This window comes from Garra rufa, chromosome 13 (genome assembly GCF_049309525.1).
Source record: "Garra rufa chromosome 13, GarRuf1.0, whole genome shotgun sequence".
Lineage (NCBI taxonomy): Eukaryota > Metazoa > Chordata > Actinopteri > Cypriniformes > Cyprinidae > Garra > Garra rufa.
This window is the reverse complement of record NC_133373.1, coordinates 9,395,442-9,407,927: the sequence shown is the minus strand read 5'-3', so window position 1 is coordinate 9,407,927 and position 12,486 is coordinate 9,395,442. Positions and strand designations below refer to the sequence as shown.

Genomic DNA, 12,486 nt, shown 5'->3' with positions numbered 1-12,486 from the left:
TCAGCTCCATGGATGCCTGTCGCCATGGACATGGCCATTGGAGTTTGTCATCATAGGGTCCAGAAGTCAAGTGGGAAAAGATTGCCATTTTACCTGGGCTGTATGTCATACCATTAATGTACAATTTAAATTGAAACGAATAACCATCTGGGGACAGGAAGCGGGGGCTGTAGGTTTCAGAACCGGCATGGGTTTTAGCAAGAATACTGGTAAAATTACGAATACGCCAAGTGTGTTGAGGACACTGGGTCTCTGAGAGGTTGATGTCATCCAGAGACAAACCACCCTTTGATACGTCTCTTCCTTTAACTCCTTCAAACACCACTCTGAATTTATCAGTGACATCTAGCGTAACATGGTATAGTTCCCAAGAGCCTTTGTGTCCACCTAAACAGTGCAAGTATAAGTTACCCATAGCCTAAGGAATTATCTATCAGTGTTTCAAACATCAAGATTTATTACCTCTGATCTTCTGAATGAGTCTCAGGGCTCCTTTGGGGTTTTCAGCGGTGTATTCACGCACCCAGATGTTTAGCAGATCATCTGCACCCCCGCTGTTGTAGTGATAGAACTGCAGGCATTGGGAGCATCTTTTGGGGTAAAAGTGGCGACTTTCTAGGTAAGCCTTGTCACCTTGTGTACCTGTGGCTGTGCTGAAATGCATGAAGAACCCAAGCCCTGTAAAATTATAAGTTTTATTAAATAATAGGCTTTTAAGCCAGTCTTCTCGCTTTTAGTTTGAATCTAATAATGGAGTTTAAAGATAATTTTGTATGTCTTATAAAAATCCTTGACAAAAATTTTTCAGACAAGGTCAAAGAATATTTCCTTACAATATCAGTAAAATGTGTTTATCATGAAGAAAATTTGTAAATGGTATTGATGTGACAGTGACAAGAGTCTGGGGCTGTATCTGAAATCGCCCCTATTCACTATTCCCTATGTTAGTCCACTTATACAGTTCACTTGAAGAAGTGAATGAAAATGAGTGAGTGAATTCGGACACTAAGTTTGCTTCTGCATAGTTTGCTTGCTGTTTAATAATCAGTTTAAACAGGCCATTCCAGTAGTAAGATGAAACGATTTATATTGAACTCTGTCAAGGAAATTACGTATAAAACCTAGTTAAACAATTTAATGATCAATTTAAAACGTATTTGTACCTGTGTTGTACGCAGTACGAGCGCGTTGTAAAATGAACAGATGGATGATTCAGCTACGGCCGCCATCTTCTGGCGAGAATTCAATCGGCACGCGACTCTCACAGTGCATTATGGGTTATCTCCAGCCCTTGAGTGTATATCGGTTGTACACTTTTTTTGCGGTGCATTGTGGGATTGAATGAGTGCACTCGAGAACGTCCACTATGGTTTCGAACACCACTTGGGCAACCATGGCCTAATGGTGAGGGAGTGGGGCTTGTAACCCGAAGGAAGGTTGCTGGTTCGATTCCCACACCAGGCGATTCTTTCCACCTTCAATACCATAAAGTGCCCTTGAGCAAGGCACTGAACCCCCAATTGCTCCCCAGGCACTGGAGCAATGGCTGCCCACAGCTGTGTGTTCACAGTGTGTGTGTGTGTGTCTGTGTGTGTTTGTTCACTTGTCACTGCTGTGTGTATGCACTTGGATGGGTTAAATGCAGAGTACCAATTTCGAGTATGGGTCACCATACTTGACAATATGTCACAACTTAAAATAGCTGTCCCCTCAAATAGTGCCCTATAGGCAATGTTGGGAAGGTTACTTTGGAAAATGAAATAGGTTACAGATTTCAAGTTACTTGATTTAAAATGTAATAAGTAGTGTAAGTTTTCAATTACTTTATAAAAGTAATGTAACTTATTACTTTTACTTTTTGATTACTCATCTAAATTTCGAATATTTTCAACTGTTATTCATTTTGAAACATTTAAACCAGACAGAGTTAATCTTACAGTAGCACTCAACATTGATTATTGTCAGACTTTCAAAATCCTTCATCACTTGAATTAAGTAAGGGATAATATACATCTTTATTTTACGGTAACAACTGGCTACATTATCAACAACGTTATCCCAATTATTACACAACTGCTTCATAGATTATTTAGATGTTTAGGTCAAAATTATTACACACGAAACACTGATCTGAGTTGAAATATTTGAACGCAAAGCTTCCATGAAGAAATCAGTTGCTAGCAAATGGCAAGTTCAAATTAGACATTTTAGGTGTACAGTGCAGTCTTACCAATTTTCTTACACAACATTTCACCACATAAATAATTAAGGAAGTAGTACTAGTTTGTTAGTTATTTTATAATCCATTACAGAGTACAAAAAAAAAATGGCAGCAGGTGCGTTTGTATGAAACAATAGAGTAAGTCCACGATACCAGGATGACAGAATTAAGAAATTGTCCACATAATATTGAATTAAGTTTTAATAATTTATTAGCTAACCAAACACAAAGGTTCCGCCAAGAAAAATTATCAAGAATATAGCACTGACTTAAGTTGCCCTGAATGTCGTGACTGGCCAATCAGAATCGAGCATTCCACAGTACCGTGTAATAATTTAATTTAAAGCACAGCCACCACAAATTCAGACATTTTTTTTTTACTTTTTGGGGGCTCTTTTTATGCCTTTTATTGTGATGGAACAGTAGAGAGATGACAGGAAAGAGCTGGGAGGAGAGAGGGGAGCAGGATCGGCAAAGGACCTCGAGACGGGAATCAAATTAGGGTCACCGTGAGCGCAGCTGCACTATAACAAGATCAACATCATAAGAAATAGTTTAATAGCTGTGATACTGGGTTTGAAATTAAATGTTTGCATAGTTATGACAGGAAACACGAGCAAAAATGCCCTGGAAAAAACAATCTTAAAAAAATAAAGTTTATTTATAAACCCAAACATGAAATAAAACAGTTATAGCATGTGTCCTAAACTCCTGAAACATTGGTGTCTCATTTTAGAGCAGTCAATGCAATTTATGGAAGAAGTCAATTAAATCTGTAAGTGGGGGTGAGTGTGTGAAAAAATTCAGATGTAATCCCCTTTGTAATCTCTGGCATTTTTCAGAAGTAACTGTAATTTAATTACACATGTTTTCTCAGTAACTGTAACTAATTACAATTACATTTATTTTGTAATTAAATTACGTAATTCCGTTACTTGTAACTAGTTACTCCCCAACACTGCCTATAAGGGGCAATTTCGGATACAGCCTGGATTTTGAATTCACAACCAAACATATTTGTGTTTATATGGATTTGGGCCAATGAGATTTCACAATGGGTGGGGCTTCTGAGCATGATGGTATATAATTGAAAACAACTTAATTATCTTAACTCACTTGCATGAAGTTTAGTGAGTATGCAAAGTAATGCAAAAATCCGTTGAGTTGAATTCTGCTTTTGTGCTTAGGGGAGTTCTAGTCACGCATTGCCAGACCTTCAGACTCAGGAACATTGGCCGCTTTGATGGCAAAGGCAAACCAAAGGGGCCATATGACTGACAGGTAAAGCAAACAATCATGTTTCGTTTTGTGCTGCGTCATGTTTAGGGGCGTGGAAATGTCACCAAAATAACAGACTGGCATGAAAAACTGTGGTTGATACTGATCAGTGCTCGTCATCACAGTTGTAAACACGACGGCTTTCTTCTTACCAAGAGGGGTATTTTGTTTCCATGCGAAACGTTAAAGAACGCGACACACGTCTACTGGAAATCCTGTATAATCTAACCAATCCGATGACGACTTTGAAACTCATGAAGTGTTTCCAGCTAAATAGTGTCTTATGCATCAGACGTTTAGCCCACATTCCGTAGGGGTGTTCATACCTTGACATTGACCCAGGTTGGTGTAGTCCGTCTGTGGACCACCCTTTACTCTTTGTACACGAGCCCACTTGACATTTGCTTGATCACCCTGGATCATACCACAGATATTCGGCTTCTCAAAGTGGCAAGAGTCCAGAAAAGTTGAGGCTGTAGCTGGAAGAATTGTGAAAAATGTTTAGGACGTGTGTGTGAAGTGAGTGAGAGAAGCCAAGTAGTTGAGCAAGCAGTCTTTATGTTATCAGTCAGATTAATGTCAATACATTTATAAATAAAAATGGTGGATTATAGAGTCAAGTTCAACCAGTCTTCCACAGAAAGTGCTTAATCATAAACTTACTACAATTGTACAGTCGATTCAGCTTAAGCAGATCACTGTCACTAAACTCCATGCGTTGACCAATCACATCCAAGAATTCTGGTATCTTGGTAATGATGGTTGGCTCATTGGCCTTGCTGAAGGCCATCTTACTGTAGTGCATGACTGAACCGTAATCATAGGGCACACCGAGAGGGCTTGACACTGTTTCATTGTACAAAATGAAGTTGTGCTTTTCACCTTAGTCAGAAACAAACCGCAAAACAGTTAATGAACAAATGAGTTGCATTTAACATTATTATAAACTGCATATATAGAGAGATTTTAGGACTTTGGCAAAACAGAATTATGCTATTATTGAGGCATGTATTTAAGAATTCAAAAATTACCCGCTTCAATCTGGTCCCACACTACGGTGACATAGTCGTCTCTGTCAGATCTGGACTGTTCGTGCCAAAACCCCAGCGCATGCAGAAACTCATGCTCCACAATTCCTAAATGGTCACAGTTTTCACCAATTGACAACTCCTGTCCCCCCATGTGTTGATTGCCTACGTATGAGTAACAGCTGACGGAACAGAAAAACATCACCATTTCATCACCCTGAAATTTTTGCCGCAGCTTTTAATCTTTAATATGACTCGGGAACATCAACTAACATATTCATTATTTTGATTTCATGGGAATTTAAAACTAAGATTAAAAAATTAAAAATTTTAAATAAAAAAATTAAATAAAAAAGTGACAAATGTGAATAGAATTTAGATTTTTACGCAATGTGTGAAGATGAGTTTAAATGTGTGTAATGTTTTGAAGTTTTCTCACCCGTCGTCTTTAAATATAAAAATGTAGTTTGGCTCACAACGCCAGGGTTTGAAGTCAATACAGGTCTTGAGTCTGAATTGCTCAAATGCTTTCAGTATCACACCTTTGGCATTGATTTCTGTCAAAGGAAAAGAAAAGGAAAAAGAGCAAGTAAAACAGAAGGGCAGCAATTTAAAGCAAGTATTAAGTTGGAATTAGAATGTCAGATACAGATCAAAGCTGTTATTATATATTCACAAACCAAGGCTGCAGTCAAGGAAGTATGGCACAGTGGTCGGCCAACGATACTTTTCACCCAGAATTGTGTTTTTGACTCCTCCCTGTTAAATATGGATTTATTTATTTAATAAAGTTGTATTATTTTGATGTTTAGTGCTTGAAACTTTACTCTTCTCATCATTAGTTTGACCTCCTGAGGATAATGTTGACATTTTCTAAAGGTTAAGAATGTCCTAAAAAAATATTTTACTTATTTTCAGGCCCAGAGATTCAGGCCCTATTTTGTACCCTATTTGTGAAACGTGGCATAAGAATTTCCTCAAAGAAAACACTGACCTCCTGTATCAGAATATCTCCTTCCACCAGGTGAAGTCCTGCCGCTGTTGAACAAGACAGCAGTTAATGTAAAAATGTCACAGAAATTATGCTAGATTTAAAATTTGATATTAATGTTTCCACAAACCTTTATTTATATCAAATATATCCCAGTCTTTTCCATCATTCACATCAGTTTCTTTATTCCCTACAAAAATAAATTATTTAATTAATTTAAAAAAGGTCCGATTCAGAGCATAATATATAAAATAATTTTAAACAGTTGTGATAGTTGAATACATGTGATTGTTATGACTCACCTGTAAGAGAAGATATTGGCTTTGAAAGAAAACATTTGAGTGGTAAGTGTCAAAGATGTCCATTTACAGTGCAAGATTTGTATATTGTATAACCTGCTATTATAAAATAAACAAAAACTATATCATAAAACTCATTCTCAGTCTTGAACAAGGTCATTACGTTGACCATTTGCTTTTCTTCAGCACAATATCAATCAATGCATAATCACAAAATCATTGCTTCTATGACATCTGAATTCTACACTCACCAAACACAGCGCTGTGGCGCACATGCACAGAATCAGCAATGTATGGAGAGACTCCATGAGAACTTCACTCTGAGCCATTCTGTTCAGAACATCAGTGCATTGTGCATTAACCAGTTTATAGAACAAAAGAGTTTAGTCTGCAAAGATACAAGCTTGTTATAGTATATGATTTATAATGATGAACTTAATATTATTAGACAAGATAAAAGTAATCATTAAATATGATCTGGCTAAGAGTCAGAAGGAGTTTAAAGGAACATTTTTCGTTTTGTGAAAAGTTGCTGAAGATGTACTCACCCTTGTTATGGAAAAATGTTTCCAACTCTTATTGTGAGGCAATAACTCAGAGAGTATTGTAGAATAGGAAAAACAGGGTTTATTTTTGCAAGAAGGTCAGACAGTCATATAGAGCATCTGCAGAATGTGTGACAAAGAGGAAGTCTTCGAATGAGTATTTATATCCTAACCATACCAGGATGTTTCTATGTCATCCAATCATAATACATACTCAATGTATGTTTCCTTTTAGGGTATCTGTCTATTGCTTCTCAGACTAGGGCTGATATTTAATGCAAAGCATCTTCCTAAAAGTCAGAGTATCAGATGAACTGACTAGTACTAAATTTCGGGGGTTTAGTCATCCATGGCGGAATAGGGTCTTGATCTGGAAAATCATAATTTTTGCACCTGCACATACAGTGAGGGAAAAAATGATTTGATACCCTGCTAATTTTGTATGTTTGACCACTGACAAAGAAATTATCAGTCTATAATGTTGATGGTAGGTTACAGTGAGAGACTGAATAACAACAAAAAAATCAAAAAAGTTATAAATTGATTTGCACTTTAATGAGTGAAATAAGTATTTGACCCCTTCACAAAACATGACTTAGTACTTGGTGGCAAAATGCTTGTTGGCAATCACAGAGGTCAGACTTTTCTTGTAGTTGGCCACCAGGTTTGCACACCTCTCAGGAAAGATTTTGTCCCACTCCTCTTTGCAGATAAAGTCATTAAAGGAGAACTCCGGTGTGATTTTGACCTGAAGTGTATTGAATCATGATACCGAGTGTGAACGTACCTTGCATATCTCATCTCGGTTTGTGTCCAGCTGTCCGAAATCTGGGGTCAGTTAGCCGATGCTCACAACAGGTTGTCAGTGAGAGTCAACAGGGCATCGGAATAGCCATGTAAATAAATCACTGTTTTACGCCATTTACGAGGCACAAAGTAGCTCCACACTTCATTGGTAGACTTCCAAGGGCCCTGACATTTAAAACGAGACATTGAGAACTCAGAAAAAGCACCGGTATTTTATTTACAAGTAGATTTATACAGACATTTTCCACCAGGAACAGGCCGGTCGCCGCCATCTTAAATGTAGTCACGATAAGTCGAGTGTCGAGCACGAAGGAAACTACAACCTGATACGTTGATAACCTGATAAATTCCTTGGTGCTCGACACTCGACTTATCATGACTAAGTTCAGGATGGCGGCGACCGGATTTTCTTTCCCAGGTACTGTCTGTATAAATCTTCTTGTAAATAAATTACCGGTGCTTTTTCTGAGTTCTCAATGTCTCGTTTTAAATGTCAGGGCCCTTGGAAGTCTACCAATGAAGTGTGGAGCTACTTTGTGCCTCGTAAATGGCGTAAAACAGTGATTTATTTACATGGCTATTCCGATGCCCTGTTGACTCTTACTGACAACCTGTTGTGAGCATCGGCTAACTGACCCCAGATTTCGGACAGCTGGACACAAACCGAGATGAGATATGCAAGGTACGTTCACACTCGGTATCATGATTCAATACACTTCAGGTCAAAATCACACCGGAGTTCTCCTTTAAGGTTTCGAGGCTGACGTTTGGCAACTCTAACCTTCAGCTCCCTCCACAGATTTTCTATGGGATTAAAGTCTAGAGACTGGCTGGGCCACTTCAGGACCTTAATGTGCTTTTTTTTGAGCCCTCCTTTGTCACCTTGGCCGCTGTTTGGGTCATTGTCATGCTGGAATACCCATTTTCAATGCCCTGGCTGAGGAAAGGAGGTTCTCACCCAAGATTTGAGGTACATGGCCCATCCATCGTCCCTTTGATGCGGTGCAGTTGTCCTGTCCTCTTAGCAGATAAAACCCTCAAAGCATAATGTTTCCACCTCCATGTTTGATGGTGGGGATGGTGTTCTTGGGGTCATAGGCAGCATTCCTCCTCCTCCAAACACAGCGAGTTGAGTTAATGCCAAAAATCTCGATTTTAGTCTCATCTGACCACAACACTTTTACCCAGTTCTCCTCTGAATCATTCAGATGTTCACTGACAAACTTCAGAGGGCCTGTACATGTGCTTTCTTGAGCAGGGGGACCTTGTGGGCACTGCAGGAGTTCAGTTCTTCACGGCGTAGTGTGTTACCAATTGTTTTCTTGGTGACTATGGTCCCAGCTGCTTTGAGATCTTTGACAAGATCCTCCCGTGTAGTTCTGGGCTGATTCTCACCATTTTCTCATGATCATTGAAACTCCACGAGGTGAGATCTTGCATGGAACCCCAGACCGAGGGAGATTGACAGTTATTTTGTGTGACTGTTGTCACTTTCTCACCAAGTGGCTTGGTGATGATCTTGTAGCCCATTCCAGCCTTGTGTTGGTGTAAAATCTTGTCCCTGACATCCATGGACGACTCTTTGGTCTTGGTCATGGTGGAGAATTTGGAATCTTATTGAATGCTTCTGTGGATTTTTTTGCTGTTATTCTGTCTCTCACTGTTAAAATAAATAAAATTATAGACTGATAATTTCTTTGTCAGTGGTTGAACGTACAAAATCAGCAGGGGATCAAAAAAAATGTTCCTCACTGTACATTATAACTTTGTGTGACAAATTTCATGACAGCATTTTTTATCACCTTCAGATTGCAAGGCCATAAACACACTAGAATAAGATAAAAATAACAATAAAAGCAGCTAATTTTGCTGTGCTATCCTGTCGGGAAGTTGGGAAAGCTTCCACCCATTTTCATCATGTATACACCATCTTTAAGCAATATTTCTTCCCTTCACTGGGAGTTAATTCAGTGAAATCTGTCATTTAATTTTCAAATGGTTTTGATGGTTGTTGCATCACCATCCCTTTTCCTGTGTTAAACTTGCAACATGTTGCAGGTTTGGCAATACTTCTCTGCATAAGTTGTTAAGTCTTTTTTGAACCAATTTCAAGTAATCAAATTGAGCATCCCCTTCTTTTGACATCTGGTCCAACCCAAAAAAAAAAAAAAAAGCCAAATCCCATTGTCATAAACACAACCATTTTTTTCTCCATTGTTGCATCTCCGTTACTTACCTGCACCAGGATGCACTATGGGAAACAGACATGTACCACCTTACCTAAGCATTATTGCAGACTGTGTACACCCACGGCAGCTAAAGGGGGACCATGCTCCATGAAGATATTTTGTAAATTTCATACCGTGAAAAAATAAAAACTTAATTTTTAATTAGTAATATGCATTGCTAAAAACTTCATTTGGACAACTTTAAAGAAGATAGAGTTGTCAATTCACATGTTCTAATCACTGAACTTGTAGTGCCAAGAACTACTAAATGTTGATCCTGAGGCTTGCTATAACTGCAGAGAGAAAAAAGGAGATCAGATTGACCACAGAGTGTGAAGGCGTTAGAGGAAGTGGCTGTGAGACTGCAGCGAGGGAGAGGTGAGTTAACAAAAATAACTTTGTGCATATTAAGGCAATGGTTATTTGAGGCAATGAACTAAAAGTTCAGTGATTAGAACATGTGAATTCCTTTTACGGGCCCACCTAGGGCTAGCCTAAGGACCCCCAGCAGGCTGCCAGCACAGGCTTTGCTCATTGGCCCCTTAGAGCTGAACCTGCACAGGCAGCCCTCACTTAGCCCCCAGAATGTCCTCCCTAGACCCACACAGGGCCCATAAATGAAAATTAGCCCATTATTTACTTACCCTCAAGTTGTCTTAGGTGTATATGACTCTCTTTTAGACTGATTCATCAGTCCAAAACAAGTCCAATAAAGTGCATCCATCCGTAATAAAAAGTGTAAATAATATAAATAATGGGCTAAGTTTCATTTTTGGGTGAACTAACCCTTTAATAAATATGTTAATTGATGGACTGAAGTCATGTGGAATACTTGTGGATTATTGTGATGTTTTTATCTGATGGCACCCATTCACTGCAGAGGATCCATTGGTGAGTAACTGATTGCTACATTTCTCCAAGTCTGTTCTGATGAAGGAACAAACTCATCTACATCTTTGATGGCCTGAGGGTGAGTACATTTTTTTAGTTAATTTAGGCTATTTTTTTCATTGCACACATCTTCTCCACAGTAGAATGTTTTATTACAACTTTTATTGCAATTTTTTTAAATTCAAACATTTTCCAAAAGAAATACCCACAAACAATATTACAAGCATAAGTGTATATAATCATAGGTCACAGTTTTCACCAATTGACAACTCCTGTTTCCCCACATGACGATTCCCCACGTATGAGTTACAGCTGATGGAAAGAAACATCTGAAATAGTACCTTTTTGCAAAAATATATATCAAAAGTCCAAAATTGCTCATAACTCCTAAACCGTTCGCCCCTGAAATGTTTGGGTATTGTGGATTTTTTTTTTTTTTTTAAACTACTTTTGCAAACTAGTCCTAGTTTTTTTGCCCGATCGAAACCAAATTAGTGTAGGAAGATCCCCTGGAGAGTGAATATCAATAACTATCAAAAAAAGTTCAACTTCTGGCTCTCCATCGCAAAGGGACAGCAAAACGTTCATATTGCCGGGCCATATCGCATTTTCAAAGGCGTGAACCGCGGTTGCCCAACCCTGTTCTGGATTTCTGGAGGTTTTTCACACATATGCACCATATTCATGTCATACGATAGATCTCCTCATTCCAAACAACTTTGCCTCTAGAACCACTATCTATCAAACCGTTTGGTAAATGATTGAGAAATATAAAAAAAAAAAAAAAATCTGCAGTACAATTCTCTGGACCCATAAGCCTATAAAGCCTAAATAAAAACTCAAAACTTCACAAAACCTGGTGAGCATATGCGACATGGGATTCTAAATAAGCATGCAAAGTAGAGATCAGACCACAGCTGGTGCTATAACAGTCATAAATGTAAAAAAAAAACATGTGGCCTGGATTTGGCAAAAAATGCTTTTTATCACTGATTTAGGTTGTTACAGGATTGATAAACTCTAAGTAAAGATTAGTAATGTTTTGAAGTTTTCTCACCCGCTGCCTTTAAATACCAAAATGTAGTTTGGCTCTCCGACCCAGGATTTAAAGACAATACAGGTCTTGAGTCTGTATTGCTCCAATGCTTTCAGTATCACACATTTGGCATTGCATTCTATATAAAAAAACATATATTAAATGAGATTTATATTTGAGCATATATTACATTAGAACTGTCAGATACAGGTCAAAGCATATATTCAATTTAATCAATTAGTATATATTAACCGACCATAATGATAGCTGATATGATTTATTACAGTAATGTTCACTATGTCTTAATCCGGAATAAACAGAGTACACACAGAGCTAGACAAGATAAGCATTTGAGGAACAACTTGTTTCACTAGATAAGACCCTTCTTCCTCAGCTGGGATCGCTTAGAGGTCTTTTGAAGCTGCATTTAGACTGCATTTTGGAAGTTCAAACTTGCAGGCACCATAGAAGTCCATTATATGGAGAGAAATCCTGAAATGTTTTCCTCAAAACACATAATTTATTTACAACTGAAGAAAGAAAGACATGAACGTCTTTGATGAAAAGGGGGTGAGTACATTATCTGTAAAGTTTTGTTCTGGATGTGAACTTCCCTTTAAATCAATGCAGGTTCTGTCCATTGCTCTCCTAAAGTCAGTTTAACCAGTTTAGTAGCTTTATTTATATATGTTGATATTTTGAATATATTATAATATGATGATGTCTTAAATGTGGTGGTGGTGCTGTTGACAGCTCAGCCAAGTCAGAAGAGCAGTCAAAAGAAGTAGACTGACATCAGTCAGGACAGGTACAACAGAGTCCTCTTACTGCTAATACTTTATTTAATACATTTATTCATTTCGCAGATGGTTTTATCCAAAGAGACTTACAAATGAGGAAAGAAGCAATAAACACGAGAAGTGCTAGCAATCTAGTAGTAAAATTTTATCAGCTTTTTTTTTTTTCTTTTTTTTTTTGGTTTTTGGACCAGAGACATTTTTAAAAGCAAGATATAATTCAGTAGGTTCAGCTCAGTAAAGAAGACAATCTGGCAAATGCTGGAAAGATTTTTTTCTCTCTCTCGGTTGAGGCTTCATGACGTATCCTGCATGATGTCATGGGGATCTTTTTAAGTCCACTGTCCTTTTAAATGGACATTTGG

General features: G+C 38.1%; 1 protein-coding gene across 1 annotated transcript in view; it reads right to left on the bottom strand.

Annotated features, from left to right (window-relative positions):
• Window positions 1-8,765, bottom strand: part of LOC141283377 (meprin A subunit beta-like) — a 9,592-nt gene extending 827 nt beyond the window's left edge. Inside the window, exons 1-9 of the mRNA XM_073816658.1 lie at window positions 8,669-8,765; window positions 5,522-5,565; window positions 5,208-5,286; window positions 4,967-5,084; window positions 4,531-4,709; window positions 4,163-4,381; window positions 3,826-3,978; window positions 463-678; window positions 6-387 (exon numbers count right to left, since the gene is read on the bottom strand). Of these exons, the coding sequence (XP_073672759.1) occupies window positions 6-387; window positions 463-678; window positions 3,826-3,978; window positions 4,163-4,381; window positions 4,531-4,709; window positions 4,967-5,084; window positions 5,208-5,286; window positions 5,522-5,565; window positions 8,669-8,765 (1,487 nt within the window). The remainder of the gene's footprint in view (window positions 1-5; window positions 388-462; window positions 679-3,825; window positions 3,979-4,162; window positions 4,382-4,530; window positions 4,710-4,966; window positions 5,085-5,207; window positions 5,287-5,521; window positions 5,566-8,668) is intronic.
• Window positions 8,766-12,486: the final 3,721 nt, after the last annotated feature.